Genomic DNA, 25,072 nt, shown 5'->3' on the forward strand with positions numbered 1-25,072 from the left:
AGTCATAAGTTTTGAGACACAGTCATCAACCACAGCATGGTTTCTTTCACAGAGCCCATTTTGCCAAGGGCTAAAGCTAGCTGTATTCATTACTTCCACATTCAGGTTTTCCGCAATGTCCCTATATTCTTCATTAGCGAATTCTCCACCATTGTCAGCTAGAAATTTCCTGGGTGTGCCTAGTCCGCTCCCGATCCATAATTTCAAAATTTGATCAATGACGACCTCTGGAGTTTTCTTCCTTATGACAGCAGCCAGACTAAATCTTGTGGCCATGTCTATGAGATGAAGGAAGTAGACACCGGTCTTCCAAAACTTCAGATCCATTGCTACCACTTCGTTAAACTTTGTCGCAAGAGGGAGAGAAACAACTGGTCGAGCTGGTGTCTTCTTGAATTTGAGACAAACATCACATTCCTGAGCTACCTCATCAACCAGTGCCTGATTAGTATCGTCCTTGATCCCAGCATCCTCCAGCAGCATCAAGAGTCGTCTACTTGATGGATGCGCAAACTGTCTATGCAATTTCAAAATCTTTTTTTTTTTCTTTTGCCTTGACTGCCTACTTTGGGAATAAAGGACCTCGAAGGTTTGATTCACGTGCATTGTAGAATGTAATATCGGGATACAGTTGTGCCCTGACGACGTACATTGCAGGTTGATTTCCTTTCCAAAAATCGAGGCTCTATCATTTTCTAAATCCAGTACAACTTTCGCCGCTTTCATGGCTGGTTTTCCAAGTAGAAGTTGTACCACATCAGTAGTTATTGTACAGTTGACACCTGCTATCTCACATGGGAAAGTTACTTTTGCAATAGATTTGAGGAGTCTTCCTCCCCCAAACTTGAAGATAGAGTCACTTTTGGTTCTATTTACTTGTCTCACTTTGTCATCCTCAAGTGTGTCTATATAGCAGTTCATCCAAGCTTCACCTGCAACTGTAGAACTGCATGCACTGTCCAAGACTGCAGAGTTTAAAGATTCATTAACAAGAACCTGTAATTCCTCACCCTTATTACCAGTAAACAACACAAATTCTTCTTGTTTGTCTTGAAACTTTCTCTTTTCCATATTTTCATATGAGTCCGGGCAGTCCTTGATGAAGTGATAAACTGACTCACAAACCTTGCATCGAAGAGGACGTCCATCATGTCCAATTGGATTCTGTACTCGCTGGTTGTCATATGGTTCACTTCGGAATCTGCGTCCATCATTGTTTCTTGCCTGTGATCTGCTGGAATGGTTATTGTTTCCTCTGCCAAAGAAACCATATCCACGTCTACCCCTTCTACTTCGAGTAAAGTATGCAGTTTCCTCTTCCTCAACATTGGTTGTGTTGGTTGCGACATAAGTTGGTTCTGTCTTTATCTGAATAGCACCACTACCCTCTGATGGCGGCATCGCTTGCTTGCCAAAGAATTTCTTTAAGGACATGGCTGTTTGTTTAAACAATGTTGTATGATTTTCGTAGTTGACACCAGTGAGAACAAATTGTCTGTCCTTATATTCAAGGCAAGCGTTTTCTAGTAACTTGAAAGCAAGCGCTGATTCTGGAAGGCTCATGTTAAATTTTTTTGTTTTAATGTATAGCTTTTCAAATTCAGTGACATATAAGTCCATAGACTGATCTCTTGATCTTTTGTACCTGTCAAACTCTGTGTACACATCATATGCTTCTGAAAGTTCATCTTTCTTGTAAATATCATCCATAAAAGATATCAGTGTATTGACACCTTCCTTTTTGTTCAACATTCCAACACCCAGTTCATTGAATACCTTGTCACGTATCAAAATGACACCTTCATTCTCAGGTAATGATAGCGCTATAGCTGGCCCTTGTTTATCTTCAGGCAAGTCTGTCACTGTCTGCCACACTCTGACTTCTTCAACCCACCTCCCGTATCGCTTAGATTCCGTAAACACGGGTGGCATTCTGTAATTGCCCGACGCCATTTTCTTTTGTTTGTTTACTCACGCTGTCGCTGTAATTCTTCAAGCTTCTCTACTCACACTCTCTCATAACCACGCTCTGCTACCATGATAACTCAAACTCCTTCTGGCTTCTATAATATTTAATCCACACCATTCAACTGGAAAATTACACAGCCATGTGCGCTTGTCTCATCAGCGAGAGGGACACACAGACAGACTCGCTACGTCACAACCAAAGTTAGTTTCCACTACTCGTGATATCGGTAGTTGCGTATCTGAGTAATGTTGACAGCCAGAGTCTCGGGACTGGCAGGAATAGCGATAAAATTTATTTCTCATAAGTTGCAAAAGAAAGCATTAAAACATGATAATATTCAGATACTCGCCGAAGCAAAGTTGAACAGCATTGAGGATCATATTTCAACAGCACTGGCTGATTGTAAGATATCCGAGGAGGAGTTTCATTTAGTGTTGTCAGAACTCACAAAATACAACGCAATGAAGCAGGAGATTCGATCAAATTCTCGTAAGACCAGTGGTATTAGTGAAGATGAGAAAAAAAAGTTCATAGAACAGGGGAGACAACAAGCACGTCAATTATTCTCTGCCTATATGGCCCCACAGTTAAGAAACCAACGTCTGGTGATCAGAACAGACAATTCAACTGTGGTATGCAATATAAACCTTGACCCTCCTGAAGTTGACATTTCAACTTTACAAGCTAGTAGACAATCTGAACTTAACAATAAAGACAAGACATATACCAGCAGTGGCAAATGTCTTAGCAGACGCCTTCACCAGACCAGCCAAACCATCACCAACAGAATGGAAGCTACACCCAGAAGCATTCCAACTGGTTATAAAAGAAAAAGGTTGCCCATTAGATAGACCTATTCGCAACCAGATACAAAAATCAGATAACAACATTTGTATCACCAGTGTCAGACCCACTAGCTTGGTCAGTCGATGCTCTGTCAATAGCATGGGAGGGACTAAACGCGTATGCGTTTCCTCCACCAGCCGTGATACCCACAGATATTACAAAAGATCCTACACAAGAGCAGCCTACAACTGCTTTTGTTAGCGCCTTACTGGCCGGCGAGAACGTGGTTTCCAGATCTTGTCGAACTAGCAGGAAATCCAATATTAAAACTTCCAAACTGGCCAAATCTACTGCTACATCCCCACTCCAATCAGGTCCATCCAAGACCAGGGCCCACTTGCACAAAGTGATATTAGCGCTAAGATGATCGTAACTTCCATACTTTAGCATAGTCTTACAATAGTCTTAGAGCTAAGATCGCTTTGTGCAAGTGGGCCCAGATCTATACGAACTTCACGTATGGAGCATATCAAGAGCAGTCTCATTAAAAGTGGGTATTCCTTGAGAGCAGCTAAGGCAGTCTCCTTAGCACTTCGTAGATCAACGAGGAATCTCTATGACGATAAATGGAAAAGTTTTGACCAGATTGCAACATCAAAGGGTTTTTCTGCAGCCAAAGCTACTATACCACAAGTAGCAGATTACCTATGTCACTTACGAAGTACAAGGAATCTTAAAGGTTCGACACTGGGCACTTATTTTGCCGCTTTCAGTTCTGTACTGACAATGGCTAACGTGATAAAACTTACTAAAGTTCCCGAGCTGATAGCCCTACTCAGATCCTTCAGACTTGAAGACCAACAGAAAAGATTTAGAGCCCCAGCATGGGACCTAACTATAGTGCTACATCACCTAACCAGTGATGCATACTAACCGCTCCAACAGGCCGACTTTGAACACCTGACGCAGAAAACCCTATTTCTTCTGGCATTAGCTACGGCAGCCAGAAACGACTTTTAGTTGACAGAGAATGGATACATATATCATAAATGCCATTCTTTGATTCGTTAAAAGTCATATTTGTTTTTGTTGGACAATTCTATGTCAACACATAATTCTCGCGATCACGCGATCACGTGCATGGGAGCCTTGACGGTGACTGGTCAGACTGGTTCCATGTAAAAAATAATACCCAGCAATAGCGATCAGCTGCTTCGCTTAGGGTAATTATTATTTTAAATATGGTTCAGTAAAAGCTAAAAAGTAAATATTGGAATAAATTATTCCTGATGAAAAAATAGTTTCAGATGCAACTTTTGCCGATCCTTGCATTAGAATACTGTAAAGTTATATTACTGGGTGTGTCTTGACCGAATCACCGGTAGATTTCAAGAAAACGTGTGTACAGCTGATTGCTGTGTCTGGCTTAGTTCACGAGAAAATACACAAGGTAATCTTAATCCCTGGATATAAAACAATGCCTAGCTGAACAAAAAATACAATTTAAACGGTAAATCAACATGTCTGGTGATTTTTTATCTCAAATTTTGAATTTCTACTGACGAAGTTTCTCATCACCTGTTCGTTTGCCGGACTTCGCTGAAGGGGTACGGTGTAATTTTTTTCTGCGCATAATATTCAAATTTCTTTTTTTCTAAAATATTGAACCCGCTAGAGGGGGGTGCGCATTATACATGGGTGCGCACTATACTCAAGAAAATATGGTATCTCATTTTGGATGAGAGCTGTTATTCTCAGAGCATACAGAGCAGTGGGATTGGACCCCCCTTCAGTCTCCAACCCTCACGAAGTAAGAGCCTTAGCCTCAACTTTGGCACTTCATGGCAACTGCTCCATAACAACTATTATGGAAGGCTGTTTCTGAAAATCAGATACAGTTTTCGCCAATCACTACCTCAGAGACCTTGCTACAGAAGACTTAGCTGGTATTCACCAATTCGGACCATTAGTTGTGGCACAACTACTCACGAATCCTACCAGACGACATTAGAAGATCACACTCACCCAATATCACGTAGACTTGTTGACGTCAGGTTACTGTTCCATAACCAACGACTGAGAGTCCATGCCCCCTGTTTTACTATGTAATTCAGCACATGAGTGGGAAATGATTGTGTTAAGATTATCGCTCTTCTCTTAACACTTTAATTATTTAAGGTGAACAAGATTTTAATCTTAGAAACCTTATAAATCCACAAATCTATATGATTTACTTCCATTTTGCTGCTCACAAAAAAGGAAGGTGGTCCCCAATATAGAATTTACACAGAAGATTAACAACGTTCCTATGGGGTTTATAGAACAGATCGACTTGAATCACACATACAGGTGGAACCCACCACCTACTGTGAGATTCAAGCAATAAGTATGAGTCAGGATAAGATAAAATATGTATTTTTTAGAGTAAAAATATCATTTATTCTTATCCTGACTCATACAAATGAGTACCCTCCTGGCCTTCCCCTCTTTCCACTGATGTGTTCCGACCATTAAGTAGGAAATAAGAGAGAGTGATGAGTTAATGGGCTTGGTCACATGGTTCCGGTGCGCATGCGCAGAATAAGGGTGCGTTTGGGTGAGCTGTTTTCTCTGTTCTTTAGGAACAGCACAGGACGTTTCCACTACCTATTCGGAAGAGAGAGAGATAAGAACTGGTTGGAGATTAAAAATAGATTGCTTGATCACGTTGGATCACACTACAATAATTTAGACAAATGCTTACATAAGTATATAATAATGTCAACAACATTTATGCTCCAGGACATAATGATGAAATGGCGAGAATTACCACAGGGTATATATTATATCAGTGATGTCAAACCAACCAAATACGGTCATCAATTGTTTCTTTCCAATTTCGAAAAAGAGTATATAGTCTGGTCTCCTTGCAAAATGAACGAAGAACTTAGTAAAAATGTTGAATATTACTTTGTTCAAAATAATGGTATGCGTATGAGTAAAAATAATAGAGAATATTTTCATTACAATTTAGTTTAATATCATGACTATCGTTGAATCGCATCATCGTTTTTGCATAAAAAATTCCATCTGTAGTAGCAGTATAGGTACACTACATTTCATAAGTAACTTCCCCTATTTTTACGAAAATTTCGCGAAATTTTCTCACCACTATTGCGGCACTAACGCGGAATTATCGCGCCACCTTTGAGCCATTAACGCGAAACTATTGCGCGATAACATTTTACAAGATTGCGGCACTTTTGTGACACTTTCACGGCACTATCGCGCCACTTTCACGCCACTATCACGACACTTTCGCGCCACTATCGCGCCGCTTTCGAGACAGAATAGTCACGCTATCTTGTGACAGTTGTGCTAAATGTACGGTACAATATATTGTATTACTTTTTTCCGTGACTGATTTTGAGATTATTTAAGATCATGGTGTAAAGCTTCTTTTCCTTTTACAAATACCGATATCTATACTTTATTTAGACTGCAAATGTAAGGTGATCTTGTGGTCATGACTCCCATCACAAATACTTGTACACACATTAGCTGAGGTGATTTTCACGGAAACAAATAAGATAGAACAGAATTAAACACAATCATGTGTCGGCCAAAATGACTGTCATGTCTAGTATCCCATAATGTTTCGTGATAAGTTTCATTCTGAATATAATGTGAAATAGTCTGGACAAAATCGTTTGGTTATTAAAGATTTCCTATGATAAACGAAGTCCTTCACAAATATTACGTCCTTAGGTATTACACAGTGACTTGTTCTTGATGTGTGGACGATTATTAACATTGTAAAAGAATACACTTTTTATTGGAAACAAAATAAACAAAACCATTTCCATAATTTACTTCTTTTCCATTCCATTCCGACTATATCATAAGCATGTGTTAATGATCATACTCATGAATCAGGTTAGAGCGTATCCACCACAAACACATGCAAATGCAAGTCAGGTATTTGCAAGTCAAAGACATACATGTACAGTTACCACATTGAAATAACACAACTTTATACGAAGCTTCTGAAATAAACTTAGGGAAGAGCTGGTTTCGTGTTTTAGAGGAAAACACTCGAATATACATGTATGTATTTACATAGACTTATCAGGCTGATTATAACTGGATTTGACTGAGAAATTTTAATCATTTAGACAAACTTTTCTTAGAATTGATGGGTAGATGTAAATCTTCCATGAACTGCTATTTGAACGTCTTCGGGATTTAAAACATGGTGCCCCGATTTTGGTATCAGTGGGGGGCATGGGTGGCCCAGTCGTCTTAGGCGCTGCGATTCGCTGTGCATAGTTGCGTCCCTTGGGCACGCCAGAAACCTATGATTGTGGGTTCGTAACCCGGTTCGCCCCAATTAAGTTTCTAGGTTTGTCAGCACCATACCCGTGCTCGTGGGGTTCACCGAAATGGTAAACGTCTGAGACCTGCATCACTTCGGGCTTTCCTCCCACATAAGCTGACACGCCGTGATATAACTGGAATACTGTTAAATGGGCAATTACCTAAAGCAATTCCCAGAGAGTTGTTGCCTTTGTTATTGTTTTTTCCCCGTGAGTACCCGGATGATATAGCAGAGATCAAGACTAGTTCACGACCTGTGCTGCGCCATTCGTAAGCGCAGTTGTCACTTTTATTGACAGTATAAGGGCGTATGATCACATTTATCAACAAAATGAAGTACAGTTTTGGAAATAATAAGGAAATGTAGGTATCTTTGTGGGTAGCATCACTAATGGTGACGGTGTTTTGATAAGTCACTTGCTTGGTAATTGTGTGATTTTCGTTTACACTATTTTGACTTGCAACACAAAGAAAATATTTCGCCTGCCCATTGCTTATTTTATGGTGTTTATATTTTTACAGTCAAAATGTGCCAAAGTTTCACTTAGGAAATTTATTAAACGCCTAGATATTCAGTTATTTCACAAGTTGACTGGAAAATATGCCCATCTGTATTATTATGATGACGAATTCTAAACATTTTTATGTTTAATATCATCACCAAGTGACTGAAAATGTAAGGATATAAAAAGTACATTTCTATATTGTTTGGATTCTAATCCCAGCATAATTAATCTATTGTGATATTTTTAAGCCCTTTTGACCGTCTTAGTCATTTTTAGTCAATCTGTTAAATAAATGAACAGATTTTTCAGTCAATCGCCTGAAATATTTAGACATTCTATAGATTGCCTGAGTGAATCATATTTTACACATTGACTGTAACATATACACGCATACAAAGGAAAAGACTTGTGAAAACGGGCGGTCGGGTAGCCTAGTGGTTAAAGCGTTCGCTCGTCACGCCGAAGACCCGGGTTCGATTCCCGACATGGGTACAATGTGTGAAGCCCATTTCTGGTGTCCCCGCCGTGATATTGCTGGAATATTGCTAAAAGCGGCATAAAATACTACTCACTCACTCACTCACTCACTTGTGAAAACAACGTCTATTGCACATCGAAGATCTTCCAAACCAAGACGTAGAGGAACAAGAATGATTCTCTTCAATGATACAGCAAATGAATGAAAACAAAATGCAAATATCATAATTACAACCTACCAAAGTTATATGTATATTTGAGTGAGCTGCCTTGTTCGAGGAATGCAACCGTAAATATTCACATAAAGGAACAATATTCCACACATCTGCAGCTGTACAAAGAAACTTATTGGATGTCACGTGTCTCTGTAACAATCAAATATTTCAAAATATATTTATCGTTTCGGGATATTATAACCTGTGTTTGGTTTCTCAACTGATCTCTTAGTTTGTTTCAGTTGTTTCACATAGGTGTCAAGTCTCAAAGGTCAGCTGAGAAAGCCCACGTGACAACTGTTTTCGTAATGTCCACGGTTCTTTAAAAAAATCCATTGAGTTAGATAACAATGAGCAATCAATCAACGTTATATCGGCTTTGAACAAAGTACATGTGTATGTTGTTTTCACATCGGCACTTCACGCCAAGATATTGGGGTATTCCGTCTGCTTTAGTAAACATACACATGTAAACGCTTACTTTTGACAAATCCACTGTGCAAAATAATAGTGATTATTCAATCAACGTAATTTCTGCTGATCCTTTGATGGCGAGGAATGATCGTGATTACTCCTCTTGCCGGGCTGAAATGCCTAATGGGAACCTTTATCAGTTAATCTGAGTGGTGCCTCCAGTAATTATACCTGTAAAAAATTAACTGAGCATCAATTGAATGACGACAAATACACAAGTGTAGGGTTATACCAGAAAACATGGATGATAACAAGGGAGTAGTTTACCCACGCAATCCGAAATCCGAAAATGCTTTCACTGCAGGGATGCTTTTCTTATTATAAACCATAACCACCAGGGGTATTTCCAAATAACGACATCCGATGAGCTTCTGTCTTTCTTTTTGTCTGTTTGATTAGGCTGAAGAAATTTATTAACATGCGCCCTTTGTCCAAATCTTCATAGATCACGGGTAACCAATCAGTGTTGAAAAATGCGTAAAACAAATATTGCCTCCAAGTTTATTTAGCTGTCCTTGCAGACGGTAGCGTAGTCTCTTGTCATGCTCAGTTGCGTTAGCGAGCAAAAGGGACTCACGGCAGCTAGTGTGCCCAAGCGACCAATGTCAGACTGCCGAGAAGAAGCTAGAAGCACGAACGCCCGATACCATCACTATTTGATAGTGATTTATCGACACATGCTCACGATACAGTCAGAATGCTTTTAGCAGAGATTTTCTTTTGAATATGGAAAGGATTGGGTCGCTTTTATTATGAAACTGTAGCATATTAAATATTTCACTAACATTGTTGGCGGGTGTTAGTGCAGTCAGTATAGACGCTTGAATTTCGAAATATACCATTTGAAGTTTGAATCCATCTGTCGGCGAAACATTTATAGCTTATAGCTTATAACAAGCCAATTGGACATATCCGATAACACACTCGCGAGTAATCAGAACCTCTCTTACTTTCTTGAACATATGTTCGAGCTCAAATTAATGAATTGAATTGTTTAAAAATATCAAACAATGCATTGAACCCATGTCACCAATATCTTCTCTATCCAGGGAATATTAACCAGAAACAGTATCAAAAGAAAACCAAATCACTCTATTGCGAAAAGCGTTTTTGTAAAACGATAGCCAATGAAGCGTGTTGATTGGTAAAACAATAGAGGATTATAGGGGCCGTCTCACAGGCAAGTGTGCGAAGCTCACAATGGTGAGCAGAGGTTTCAGCTCCACAGGATCCAAAACAACCAACCAGGTCGAAGGCTGACATTCTAATAAAAGAAAGCGGGGTCCGACCAGACACGTATTTAAAGACAGAACAAAAAGCTACAGAAACCCTGGTCATGCAGCTGAATGCCGGGGTCGCCTGACACCTAAGAAGAAAAAAATAGGGCGCCTGATAACTCCCTGCAGACCACCCAACACCTGCTATGGGTGGCCAAGCAACCATTCAGCAATATCATGACACTGTGTCAAATTATGTCTGCTTGTAAATTGGATGTGTTTTTTTAGAAAGAGCAACATATGTACATTTGTATTTGAATTATCGCTTATGTATCCTTGACATGATCATCATGCTTGTGACAAACGTTACGTTCGGGCGTAAGGGTAGTAAACCCTCCATTATATCTAAAATGTTAACTGTTCTTTAAACACGACCAGGTGCTATAAGCGTACGCATAGACAACAAAGGCACACATTTGAACCAACTGTCGCCGCTCATTCATCGTCATGTATATCATAAAGTAATTAGGGTATTGTCACTAAAGCTTCGCGCCCGTCTGTTAGTTCTGTTAGTGCGACTAAATCGTTACCGATTACATAAGCTTTGTATTGATATGTTTATTGAGATGAATCAAAGTACGTGAGGGCTGTAAGAATGTTTTAATGCCTCACCGTCACACGAAATGAAAACTGGAGTCACTCGAATGGTTTAAGTAAGACAGTGACAATAAATAAGGGTCATGAGGGTCACACTTTACAGACAGGCGATAGTCAATTTACGTCAGACCTCTATACAACGTTGACATATGCTCCGATTAAATCCGGGACGCATTCAAATATTATTGTCTTATCAGCAGCATATTGGGTGAATTATAACTATAACTGTCGGATGCTAAACGTAAGTTAGGGACATAATCTAGAATATTTAAGACTTTAAAAATGATAATTTAGTTGATTATATTTCGATAATAATTTTTATTATTATGAATACCTCCTTAACGAATATCTAATATCCAAAAGAAGATTGCAGCTCGCTTTAAAGTGCATTCTATCCTCGGCAGTTTGATTTTTGCAATTTTTGCATATACGAATGCTGGTCACCACTCCGTAACAATTGATGCCATGGTATTTGTGGATTAGCCTTCAAATGTTATTACTGTAGAATATCACTTTTGTAAGAATTATGAAGTGGACATTTGGAGGCGTCTCAGGATATCTTTCATGATGTGTTTTCTAGCATTCACCACTAATTATAACAGGATATTTGAAACATGTATAGACTGCCTCGCTGTAGATAGGATTTGTGATCTTAACAATTACCGGGTGTGACAAGGTATACATGATCTCATTAGGGGATACCAAGGGTATCAGTTTAATATTAGAGGACGTTGGTAGTGAAAACGTAATAGCATGTCGATTTCTAATCCTTTCTTTCTCTGTGGGTAATCCTTTCAACCTGATGAAAGGAGGTCACTCAACCAGTTCGTGCATTTATTTGTCAAATGTGTCCTTAAATGAAGGACAACTGAACAAAGAGTAAAATCTATTTCCCATGTCACTTCCAGCTGGTGACATGTAGTGAATTTGACATGTGATGATGACTTTTCATGTTTATATTATAGTATATATAATAGTTTGTCAAACTGTAAATGAAACTGTAATATAAATTTTTGATATATTCAATGTGAGGAAATGTCAGTACGGAATAATGTCCGAGTAGGGGACTGTCAGTGTGGGGGAAATGTCCTTCTCTCATTAAATATATGGTGTGGTGCATAAAAAATGAGCCAACAATCTCGCGTTGTAAATGTTCCTATGTTAGAACGTAATATGTGGCAATGAGTATGATAACCTTTTTATTCAGATCTTCGGAGAGGCAGCAACAGAAGCCAGCACTGGCTTGTTTTGTCCTATCTGTTTTACAAAACTTTATAAAACAGTGTCGAACCATACCTACATTGTTTTGTGTGATGGATGATACAGGTACATGTTATCTCGTCTTCTTAACATTCACTTACTTCATTAGTGCAGGCGCACACATATAACTAAACACAACGACATGATACATAACATGTTCTCTGGTCTCGAATCCAACGTAACATGTTAATTAAATACTGCGTAGCAATCCTATTTCAGTGAAGGAATGTTAAGAACAAGACAACAAAATGACTGCATAGTGTAATGTGTTTGAAGTCATTGTTCTATATTCTAAGTAAACACGATACCACAGGACATGTGAGATGTTGCTGACGAAGAATCTGGAAGGTGGATTTCATCCTCCACGTTTATGATGTTATATAACGCATGACTCTTCCTGTTATTTCGTGCACCTGCTTAGCATTGTGAGAAGACAATGTAATTAACTATCCGAGTTGTCTCGCTATAAGTTACATAATAAACTGTGGGGTGCTTTTTTTATTGGAGTAGATATTCTGAGTATATTCATTGTGAATAATGCTGCAGTCTGGTTCGCTCTCGAATGTCTAGAGAATAAAGAATTCATCAAATCACAACTGTATCTGCAGACCCCGCCACCAAAAACCCTAATCCTTTCAGATTCATTAAGTGGGCTCCAGGCTATAAAAATACTTAAACACAAAAAAGCGCCCAAAACTAATGCAACAAATAATTAAAAGCGCCAACAATCTACGTATACTAGGTAAAGACATAGAAATAGTACGGATCTCTGCCCACGTTGGAGTGTTTGGCAACGAACACGCAGACAAAGCAGCCAAATCAGCACTAAAATTGGAAGAAGTAAGCATCAACCTACCAATGTACAAAAATTAAATTAAAAGTAACACAAAAGTAACAAAATATCTATCAGAAATAACTAAACTACAAACAGCCCACACTAAGTTAAACTCCCACCTACACCAAATTAAAAAAACACCAATCCGGGAAATGCCACCACTGCAACTTAAAAGAAAACTCCTGAACACGTATTACTATATTGGACACAGTACCAGCAACATAGAACAACACTCCAATCCACACTAAACTGCAACAATCAAATGACACTAGCAACGGTACTAAATCCCCTAAATGACTTCCAAACCTTTAAAGCACTAGGCATATATCTAATCAAAACAGGCCTACTCGGTCGCATCTAACAAAGTACAACAAACAAGCTGCCAATAAACCTTAAAATTCTAAACCTACAAAAACACACTTAGAACTACAACTACTAAAACTACATTTAGTCCCCCCTCCACCTTTTGCATGGCATATTTCAAAATTCCAAATTTGTTATCCAAATTAAGGAAACAACCCTAAAAGCCCCCCTAGGTTGCCCCACCTTCTCGGACATACCCTTTTCGACCAAACACTAAATGGCCTGGCGGGCCCGTGCGCGAAATACGCATGTGTGGGAAAGCGCACGTTTAAGTCCCAATTTAAGTAAGTAAGTAAGCAGACCCCGCGTATCTGTGACACTCGACATGTGTATACGTGCATCAACTTTTGCACAAACCAAGTGTAGCAGTAGTTTGTCTGATTAACGAGCAGAAACTCATCTTACAACTTACTACTATGTGGAACAGATAAACAACACAGTATTTGACCTATCATTTTAAAACCGTCTATGTATCGTGTCTTTGAAAATCATTTACAAGTTCAACACATAAGGAAGACATCTTTAATTTGGGGAACACAATGTTTTGGAGTGTATACTTACTCCTTCACCTGATGAAAGAGTAAATATTACTTCAAAACGTTGTGTTCCTCATAATAAAGTTACCATCCATAAATTCTCTTCCTTACATGTATGTATCATCCGTGTATCACCTGGTTTCTACTTCGTTTTGAGGAAAGTTATTCCGTTTTCATAAGCACATCAAACCGAAATGTATTTTCATATATTTAATCCTGAATGCTAAATTCTAAACAGGGACTGTGATGGCTGCTGTTAACACTCAGAATTTCAGGCATTTACGGATGAACGCAAGTCCTTATTGTGTATGAATCAGATGAGCTGAGGACCAAAATCGGGATGAATCTAGAAAAAAAGTGTATTCAAGCACCACTGGGAATTGCGTTCTCATACACTACTCCCAATTCCGAAGACTATTGATAACTTATACAAATGAGTTACACACATCAGGGAATATAAACATTTGTCAATGAATTTCTTATTGATTAATATAGAATAGGTCATGCATCCTTGCGGAAAAAATACAGTTTTAGGAACATATCCATGTAAAGCTTTATACTGTTAATGGACCTACCACCTACACCTCTTTAAATATAACACGAGCAACAGGCTTATACGAGTATAGCTCCAGGTTAGATTGAACATACATCCGACATACTCGTACATGGGGAAGTAACGCACGACAGCATTTCTGAAGTGTACATGCACTATACCAAAATGGCGCCACTCTCGGCACCATTACCGACTTTTGCAACACTATCGCGCCTATTTCACGGCACTATTGCGGCACTATCGCGCCACTTTCACCGCACTATTGCGCCACTTTCACGGCACTATCAAGGCACTATCACGGCACTTTTGCGCCACCTATGCGAAACTTCGCGGCATTAGTGCGCAACTTTCGCGGCAATTTTCTCACCACTTTCGTGGTATTATCGCGCCACTTTTGAGTCACTTTCGCCATACTTTCACGGCACTATCGCGAACGTATAGCGAAATAGTTTCGCGATACAGGGGAAGTTACTTTTGAAATGTAGTGTATATAAATCTGGCTCCAGTGGGGTTGCGGCAGAATCACCATTACCTATACTACTTATTGGCATTCTTGGTAGACCATATGTGTTCATAGATATTTTCTAGCATATATAATCATTTATCACATAATGGGTAGGTTTCTTGGCAGGATAAAGCCAACAGACAAAACTGATATTGATATTGGAGTCACATGCAGACAGAGATGCAAATATCAGAGGTCAAGTTGGTACTACTTTCAGTGTTTACAAACAAAATTAGCAGCGAGTCAAAATTAACCATAGGGAATATTGAGAAACTCGCTGTGCGTACTTCTGACTGCACTTTGCTACATTATGACAGGCCAAGCAGACTATAAACAAACGTGACGTTTCATAGACCAGGGTTAGAGTAGCTACCCTTTGATACCCCTGACTTCAAAGCAATATTTAAGAATCAAACTTTGCACTGCACCTCTCCTATTGATATAGAAATTGTACCCCCAATTGGAATAGAATCCATGAAGTAGTTTTTAAGTTATCCGTCGCACAAATGTAAATGTCCCAGTAAAAATATTCTAAGTAAAAAAATGTGTATTTTTTCAGAAACTTTGCACTGCACCTCTCCTATAGATAGGAAAAGTGTTCAGCAACTTTGAAAAGCATCTATTTTTCAATTTTTTTATCAGTCACACACAATAAAGGAATTCCTTGATATAACAATATACCACCGCCCGTTTAGATCAGGGGTATAATAATTAGATCTTGTCAATTCATGTAAACGAATCCATAATTTTGCATACAATACTTGTTGTTCACTCTCTGTTGTACAGGTCTAGTCTTCATCAGACTTCTCATTGTTCTGTACAAATACAGTCTCTATCCCAGAGTCTTGTCCACTCTCTACAATAAGAATTAGGTGGTAATATTAAATTCCAACTACCATCATTACTTACTTTTGCCTGGCTTCCATCTAACCAGAGCAGCAACTTTACCATGCCTGACTTCCTGGTTCACAACTCGGACTTCTCTTGGCTCCTGAGGTTCAGAGGTGGCTGCAGGGATTAAAGGAATATTCAGCAGGAAATATGCATGACACATTAGATTGTAATAATACTACTCAAATTTACTTTTAATAATGTTACAATCAATATTAAATGATATGTTCTTTATTAAAAGAAAAAATATTCAGTATCAGTTAAATGCAAAGAATTTACAATGAAATATTTTTTTTGTAGAGGTGCTCCCCAAAATAGTATTAAACTAAAAAGGTGTTTGCTTTACATGAACAAATAGTGCCAAAGCATTGTAGCTCACCAGGTTAAGAAGCCAACGTGTCAACAATGATAGCCACTTAACAGAAGTTGCTGTCAGCATTAATATAAACACAACTCTACATAACTACTGAACACTAAAATCCAATGATTTGACAAAAATATTAGGTAACCATAAGGATACACATCCAAAGTTGAGCTCAATTTCATAGAAGTTAATAGAGCACCATAAAATTGAGTATATTTATCCCTTGTTACGAAAAAAATCAATAGTCAAACAGGACATGCTTAACTGTGATTCCCTCATCTCAAGGGATACCAAATGGAGGATCCTCACCTTTAAATAAATATTCATGTGTATATCTTGATGGCCAACGACGTAAAATGACCTCCTCAAATCCTATAATCTGTAAGTTAATTTAAGGTACCGACGTTTACTACAATATCTGACAAACTATTGGACCTACTCCAGTCAAAGTTGGTATGAGATTATTAAACAGTCATACATAACTGGATATTACATTTAAAGACAATCGGTGCATGAATAAAAAATCTGTCTATTTAGCTATCACTATATTTCATCAACAACCAGACCTGTTCGTCACGGGTGGAACGAGCATTCATTGTAACAGCCATCTGCATAATGCTACCCCTGCGTCACAGGGCCATATTACACAGTTGAACCAATCAACTCAACTCAGGCGTGGTGAAAAAGAGGCCCACCGTAGTCAAGCTATCGTTGAAAGATTTAACTGGACATTAGCGGAACGTTTGTTTGGATATCAGTATGGGATCAAAATGAAATCAGAACGATTAAGATCAACCGAATGGGTGACACGTTTATCAGCTGTTGTGTCAGCGCTGAATAATGAAGTAACGAAATTAATTGGGAAGAAACCATCCGATGCGATTAAAATGAAATCTTTGACTTCCGAATCTTCAGCACCGAGGAGAAGCAAAGAATAAAAACTTCCGGATAGAGTAAGCGTAAGATATTTATACCAGCCCGGTGAACTCGAAGGAGGCCTACGTCGCGCTACCGATCCGACTTGGTCCCTTAAGATATATAACATTAGTCGGTTGGTTACGAAAGAAGGAGAGCCTATTCTATATTATCTTAAAGATGGACCGGGCAGGGCATTTGTGCGAGAAGAGTTGCTCATAGTTCCCAACAATACAGTACTACCACCATAACCATAAGCGTAGGTAGTTACACCATCCTTATCAATCCATCTCTTTGTATCTCTGGGGGATAATGATGTCTTGTTCATTCTTAATCCATATATCCTGTGATTGACACTTCTTAAAGAGTTCATCTCGTGTTTGAAAGTTCTACCACTGAATATTGCTTCTTTATACTGTTTGTGTTTGATATGCTTTTAAACTACATAGTTCTTAACCCCTTTAGCTTTTCTTATCTCTCCATTATCAGACTTCTTTATAGAATACATCTTAGGTCTTAATCCGACATACTCCACTATAGGGGTCCCAGCACATTCATCCTTCATCTTGCCTGACACCTTTTTATTTACTATGCTGTGCAGTGGATTAATCTTTTTGGTAATCGCTCGTGTCGTACATATCTATTTTTCCTGCCATATCTTTATAAACATCCTCGGTTCATATTTCTATCAACAAAGAATCTGTATCAGTACATAACACCTCGCACCTATCGCCGTATTGCTTCTTAAGTTTGTTGTTATAAAAGTCATACATTAAGTGTTTTGACAAGTCAAGAATACTCATACCAACTTACACCGGTCTGTTGAATTTTATATTACTCTTCTTCATATGCAGCGCCGCTAAGTCGTTATCCAAAATCCTGCTTCTGTTAAAAGCCGGACTGGCTATAAGTTTCCTGAGTTTTTCTTCCTCATTAGATCTGACTAATTTAACATCAACACGCTTCCTTAGATTCTCCATAGTTTTACCAAATACTGAGTTATTCATGAGCTTATATAGGTTCTTTTCGAAATTGCTGGTAACCATCTTTCTTAATTCTGTCTCTCAGTCTTACATAGGGCTCAATCCAAGGGCTTTTATCAAACTTTAGAACTGTGTATTTTCTTTAGTTTCATACCTAACGATAGATATAACTGGAGATTTCTGTAGTGAACTATATATTTTGTCTTATCCATCAAATTTGGTACGAGTTTTTCTAAGTTAGCTAACCTACTATTACCCATCAAGGAGTGTTGATATTCTGACATCCAATCTTTATTAACGATTAATCTTTCGGGAGCTAGCGGATAACTGTTATGGTCTTTGTGCAATGAATTTGGCTATTCCAAGTCAACTTCTAATATGCATCCTTTATCGGAATCTGTGGGGATTTCATTCACATCGATATCATTTATATCGACCCACTCAAAACCACCCATGGGTAAAGGCTGACTCATAGCCCATCCGTGCAAATTGTTGGCGTCGAGATATAATATGTGTGTATCAGGTTTTTATTCGGATCATATCCTTCCACTAATTTATTATTAGCCTTAGAATACCTTTTTGCTGTCATCGATATACCCCCTCCTAATCCTTTCTCAATAAACAAGTACATATCGTAATCAGTGAGTAGTTTTAGTTCTACACCGGTCTTCTTCCGGGACTGGAATAGTACTGTGACGGATCTGGAGGGTTCGCTTATTTATACATGATGTCACAGTTAGCCTTTTCCAAATAACCACAGAACAAGATATCTTTGTTCAACAATACAACTGTAATTTATTTACATGAATTAACCACTCAAACTATATTAATGAATATTTATATATATATACTATTCTACTTAATACATACACAATGTATTATCTCCAACAGCGCCAAATATGAATTGGTGGCAGCGTGTTAATACATACTTACAATCTCATGCGACCAACTCCGTTCAGTCCTTCTCTCAAACTCACTCATCTGCTGTAAAAAACAGCAAATGACGTCACAACCAGCTGATCGGCTCTAACGGTAAACAAAAAGTGACGTCACAGCTGGTCACTGAACGAATATTAACTTAGATATTATTTTATAACACAAAGCATACGACTAATATAATCAATTAAGAAACTGACTGAAGTAAAGGAAATTAAAATACGTCACTTTATGCAATAATTGTAAGGTAACCGAGGGAACACAAATATCGATGACGTCATGATCTCAAAATGGCGCGGACCGGTAGCCTGGCATGTCGCTCTGTGCAGTCATCGAAATACAAACTTAAGGTAATTTACGGCAAATAACATAATCCCTACGTCTATTAAATTGTTACTCACGTAAACACAAATGTTATACACAAATTAACTTGGAATAGTGCCTATAACTGAAGATAAACAATGAACAAAAACAGGACAATGTTACGCGCGATATATGAGAACTCTTGCACATAACAATATCCCTTCTTTTTTAAATCTTAACTCGTCCGCGAGTTTATACTAATATACTTTCAGGACATATCATTTACAAGGAGAATTATCTGAAACAAGTACAAAATATCTGTCATAAACACTGAACATGCTGGAGATTGAAATTATCAGTTTCCCCCGATGATGACTCTAGCACACATGAATAATCTGATGTTATAAGAATAAGATATATTGTAAGGGCGATAATGAGACACATATAAGAGAACGGTTGATTTTATACTTACAATTATTATACAATGAATACTAAAGAATCACATAAATCACAACAATATCACATACAATCAATTTTACAATCACCACTTAAAACATTTCAATTTCCTGATTTCATTGTCTGCTGCCCGTCTCTGCTCTCTCTCTCCTCTCAATCTCTTCGCCTCTGCCGCCTGCAACACCCTCATACTCTCCCAACCGTCTCTCACAAACTCGTCTATCTTCCTGTCCGGTATGTCCTCGAACTTGGGCCATCTAATGCTGACTTCCATAGTAGCCGCCCTTGCCTCTGCTAGAGCACTCTCCAGGGCCACATTGTGCTCTTCAAGAGCAGCAATGCGACCTCGGAGGCTCGCTTCCAGAGATGCTGAACCTGGAGTCCCTGGAACGGGTGCTGATAGGTCTGTTGGTTTTCTGTACCGGTTTGGCCACTTGCTTGGTCCCACCTCTACCCCCTCGTGGCCTCCACTTTTGCCAGGACAGGGCAAATGTCCCAGGGTCAATAAAGTTCTCATTTGTCTCCATTGTTATCTCGGCCCCCGAACAAAACTTTTCAACTTCCGCATTTATCAATCTTGTCTTCATATGCACATTTGCGGCATGGAATTTTAGGGCCCTTTTTGTTGATTTAATTGTTCGGCAACCACTCTGAGGGCAGGCAAAGTGCTTCTGAAATCTCAGATGCACCTGCGCCCAGTGAGAATCGAGGTGGTTTTTCTTTTTGTAGTTTCCCTCCCTGCACACAGGACAGGTCATGCCTGGACGAAATTTAATGAAATTTGTCCCTGGCGCCCCCTCAATGTCTCCATCTAACTCCCCCAACTCCCTGTCGTCTACCTTGACTTCAAGGTCTTCCATATACCTGTTAGAATAATAGGGATAAATCTATTGTATCATATTGACACAATCCAACATCAATAAAAACATTTCAAAACTATAAGTTATCATAATTCCTAGGTTTGGTCCAACACCAAAAATATCTAGTAATTATTTACTCAACATAGCAACACAAAAGTTTAGTGGGGAAAGCTTCCGACAAGCACAAATTTTAAATCTCCCACTAACACCTCGATGGTACTATCTTGACTATTTAACTTTTCCATCATCTGCATACTTATATGTACCATGCATCCAACATGCATCTCTACTATTGATGTAGTAAACAAGCTCAAATCTTTCATAAATCTCTAAAGAGATTAAAAGAACAGGCAAGGCAAATAAGGTCAGCATCTTTAGTGCGACCATTTTTGAAATTTTCAAGTTTATTTTATGTAATTATGTCTATCAGAAATAATCTGTAATTGATTTTGTCATAACTCTTTCATCATAATTCTTAACAGATCCACCAAGTTGGCGGATCGTTTCCCTGGTATGGTATTAGTCTATCAACATGTACCACCCTAGGTGTATTGTCTGGACACTCTTGGATCCTAAAGGTAATGTCATCAATTTTCTTTGTAATGACCCAACCTTTTTTCCAACAAGTGACAAATTTCTTCCTTTTTGACATAGTCTTGTTTGGGTTGTATAACCAAACAGGTTGACCAACTCGCAGGTTTGATTGTTTTGAATGAAGGTCATATCTCTTCTTCCGCACCTCTGAGGCATGTTTCAGGTGGGAACAAGCAGTTGTAAAAGCATGATCAAACTTTTCCTGCAAGTCAGAATCATACTCATCAACCCCCATGTTGGTAGAGTTAGGGTTCCCTGTTAACAAATGAATGGGAAATCGTACCTCCCTACCCAGTACTAGCTCATTCAGACTGAAGTGAGTAGACTCATGTTTTGATGACCTATAAGCAGCCATTACAAACAGAAGGTGTTGATCCCATGTTCTGGGTTTCCCATCTGCATAAATGCTTAGCATGGCGCTCAGTGTGCGGTTGAACCGCTCGACCTGACCATTGGCTTGAGGTCTTAGAGCTGTGGTTCTCGTTTTTACCATACCCAGCAATTTGCACATCTCTTGGAAAAGACGAGCTTCATATTGTCTCCCTTGATCACTGTGCAGCAAAGCTGGAGCACCAAATTGGCACACCCATTCCTCAACAATCTTGGCGGCTATTGTTTTTGCCTCAATGTTTGGCACCGCATACGCCTCCGTCCATTTTATGAATGCATCCGTGACAACCAGAATGAATCGGTTCCCGGACTTAGTGCATTCAAGTGGACCCATTATGTCAGTCGTGAGACGCTCCATGGGAGATCCGGTTAGATACTCCTTCATGGGTGCTCGACATTTTGCTGGATGTTTTCTAGCGACACATTTATCACACTGACGACAATAATTCTTTACATCATGCTTCATTCTAACCCAGTAGTATGACTGCTGGATCTTGCCATGGGTGCGATCGACACCTATCGGGCTATCATGGTGGTGTGATATATTATCGACTGACGTTTTGTCTCAGGCACAATGATTTGCCAATGCCATTGTTTTCCATCACTGGTCTCAAATTTGCGATGCAAAACACCATTTCTGATAGAAGGTCTGTTAAACTGTCCCCATAATGCTTTACATGCTTCAGAATTACCTGAGATTTCTTCCCAATCAGGCCTAATATTGGCCTCTTTAGCCTTGTAAATGATTGAGATCTCATGGTCATCCATTTGCAATGTTTTCATTTGTTCTGGGTCAATGTCAAACTTTTGATTGCAGATTATGATCTGGTGATTGCCCCACATAATGAGGATGTGACAATGGCGGATCACAGCAAGTACCATCTTCTCTCTTGCACTGTGAACATGGACCTGGAGGTTTACGACTGAGGGCGTCAGCGATCCAGTGAACTTGCCCAGGACGATGTACCTCATGTAAGTCGTAGTTGCCCAATTCTTCAAGCCAACGAGCCATTTGATTTACAGGCTTCTTTATCTTTTTAGCCCAGGCTACTGCTGAATTATCAGTTCGAACGATCACAGGTCGTCCGAATACATATGGATGCCAGTGCCTACAAGCGGTGACAACTGCTAAGAGTTCACGCCTTGTTACACAGTAATTTCTCTCTGCAGGTGAGAAGGTCTTGCTGAGATATCCCAACACAACCTCTTGGCCTTCCTGCTCTTGAGATAGCACTGCGCCAAGCCCTTCACCTGAAGCATCAGTATCAATCACCAAATGACCGTCTACTCGAGGATATCCAAGTATAGGAGCTGAGATGAGTGATTGCTTTAGCTGCATGAATGGAACATCAGCTTCCTTGCTCCACTCAAAATCAACTGATTGACTGGTCAAACGGGTAAGAGGTCTTGCTATTTTGGCAAAATTCTTTACAAACCGCCTATAGTAATTAGCAAGTCCAAGGAACCTGAGGATGTCTTTCCTACACTTTGGCGTTGGCCAGGTTTGTACAGCCTCTATCTTATCTGGTTGAGTGTGGATGCCTTGTGAGGAAATGACATGTCCTAAGAACTTGACTTGTGTCTGAAAGAGGTGACATTTCTTTGGCTTTAGCTTAAGGCCCGCATCTCTGAGTCTGTCAAAGACAGATTCAAGACGTGCTAGAGTCTGCTCAAAGTTGGTACCAAAGACGATTATGTCATCTAGAAAACATAGACATTCTATCCACTGCATACCTCTTAAGACAGTCTCCATAATCCTCTCGAATACACTAGGTGCATTGCATAGACCAAATGGCATGACAGTCCACTCGTACAAGACTGATCTTGTCACAAAAGCTTTTTTTTCTCGGTCTTTGGGATGCATCTCTACCTGCCAGTATCCCGTTTGAAAATCCATTGTGCAGAACAGTTTTGCACCTCCGAGACTGTCGATACAGTCATCTATTCTTGGCAACGGATAGGCATCTTTTTTGCTCAAACAATTTAGAGCGCGGAAATCGCAGCAAAATCGGTAACGGCCATCAGGACGTTGCACTAAGACTGTAGGAGATGCCCATGGACTAGTGGAATGAGTTATCACCCCTTGGTCTAACATGCGGGCAATCTCGGAGCGTTCAGCCTCTTGTTTTGCAAATGACTGGCGTCGTGGCGCATGTTTGACTGGTCGAGCATCGCCCGTGTCAATAGTATGTTGAACCAAACTAGTGCGGCCAAGATCATCATCATCCTTAGCAAATGTGTGCTCATGTTTACAAAGTAACTCTTTTAAATTAAGTTGCTGTAGCTCGTTCAAATCTTTAGAACTTCTATCATAGAGGTCCGCAAGATAATTGGGAATCTCTGTGCCTTGTATGCTTAACTTACATACTGATCTTGTTTTCTTTCCAGGTTGAAGTTCATTGACAGATTTGGCAGAGTGACAGTGAGCCAGTATTTTTCCAGAGGTGAGAGAAATTGTTTTGTCAGTTGTATTAATAACTTTCACAACAGCTGATCGTGCTTTATTGACAATACCATTTCCCATAAGTAATCCTAATGGATTTAACACCTCATTACATGGTTCAACTAGAGTAGTAGAGGAAGTTAGTGACCTTGAAGGCAGGTTAAGTTTTACAAAAGATACTGTTTGTGGTGACAATTCCACATTTTCAGCGACAATTGCTGTTTTCTGTGATTGAAATGTAGGTAGCCAATTTTCGTACAATTTTATTTTACTATTGGCTAAGTCAACCACGGCACCAGCTTTGCGCATTATATCTATGCCCAAGATACCATCCACCTCATAACTATTCTCAATTTCTGCCACTATAAATTCCTCCCTAACTGGGTTTGTCTTTTCAGATAACCTGACTGGAGCTTGAAAAATGCCATTAACAGGAAAGGGCGTTCCATTCACTGCTCGCAAGTTCAGATCAACAGGACTGAGGGAAATGCCTCTCGATAGTCGCCGGAAAGAAGAAGGTGAGATAAGTGATATTTCACTTCCTGTGTCAATTAATTAACAGGGTAAAATAATTCCCGTTAATATCAATATTGATCAGATGACCTTCATCACCCATCTGAAAACAAGGCCTAATATTGACCTGTGTCATGTTAGGAGGTGCCTCCCCTTGATCATTTATCATAGGTTTTGGTTTTGTGGTAATATTTTGCACACAATTTTCCACCAAATCCCGACCTAAGCCCGGGTTGGTGGCTTGGCGTTTCCCGAATGGGAGCCAGATCTATTCTTAGGGCATTCGGCTGCCCAGTGGCCCGGGTGTCCGCAACTATAAAACACAGAGTTGGATCGTGTGCGACTTGCTGAACGAGATCGTCCAACACTGGGACTTCTTGATAGCAAGCTTAGGGTCTGCCTCAAATGAGGGCGACCTCTGTTGTATTGTTCAGCGCCTTGACTGAATTTCAGCTGAGCCAGTTGGCTGACTGTTTTCTGCAATTCTTGTAATTGAGTTGTCAGAGTATCCAACTTTGTTTCCAAATGCTCATTAATTTTACTTTCATTTTCAGAACTAAATCTGACACGACGCTCAGCAGATGGGTAAGGACTGACAGCCAGCACAGAGTGATGTGACCCCGAAGTGCCAACAACAGACTCGTACAACTGTGCTGTTTCAACTGCCTGTCGTAGAGAAGAAACTCCACGGTCGACAAGTCGCAAACGAAGTTCC

At 39.5% G+C, this 25,072-nt stretch overlaps 1 protein-coding gene across 1 annotated transcript in view; it reads right to left on the reverse strand.

Annotated features, from left to right (window-relative positions):
- LOC124150005 (tyrosine-protein kinase receptor torso-like) overlaps window positions 1-25,072 on the reverse strand; it is a 534,068-nt gene that overhangs the window by 286,338 nt on the left and 222,658 nt on the right. Inside the window, exon 8 of the mRNA XM_046521879.2 lies at window positions 15,619-15,717. Coding sequence (XP_046377835.1) covers window positions 15,619-15,717 — 99 coding nt within the window. The remainder of the gene's footprint in view (window positions 1-15,618; window positions 15,718-25,072) is intronic.

This window comes from Haliotis rufescens, unplaced genomic scaffold, assembly GCF_023055435.1.
Source record: "Haliotis rufescens isolate VD_foot unplaced genomic scaffold, xgHalRufe1.0.p SCAF_12, whole genome shotgun sequence".
Taxonomy (NCBI): domain Eukaryota; kingdom Metazoa; phylum Mollusca; class Gastropoda; order Lepetellida; family Haliotidae; genus Haliotis; species Haliotis rufescens.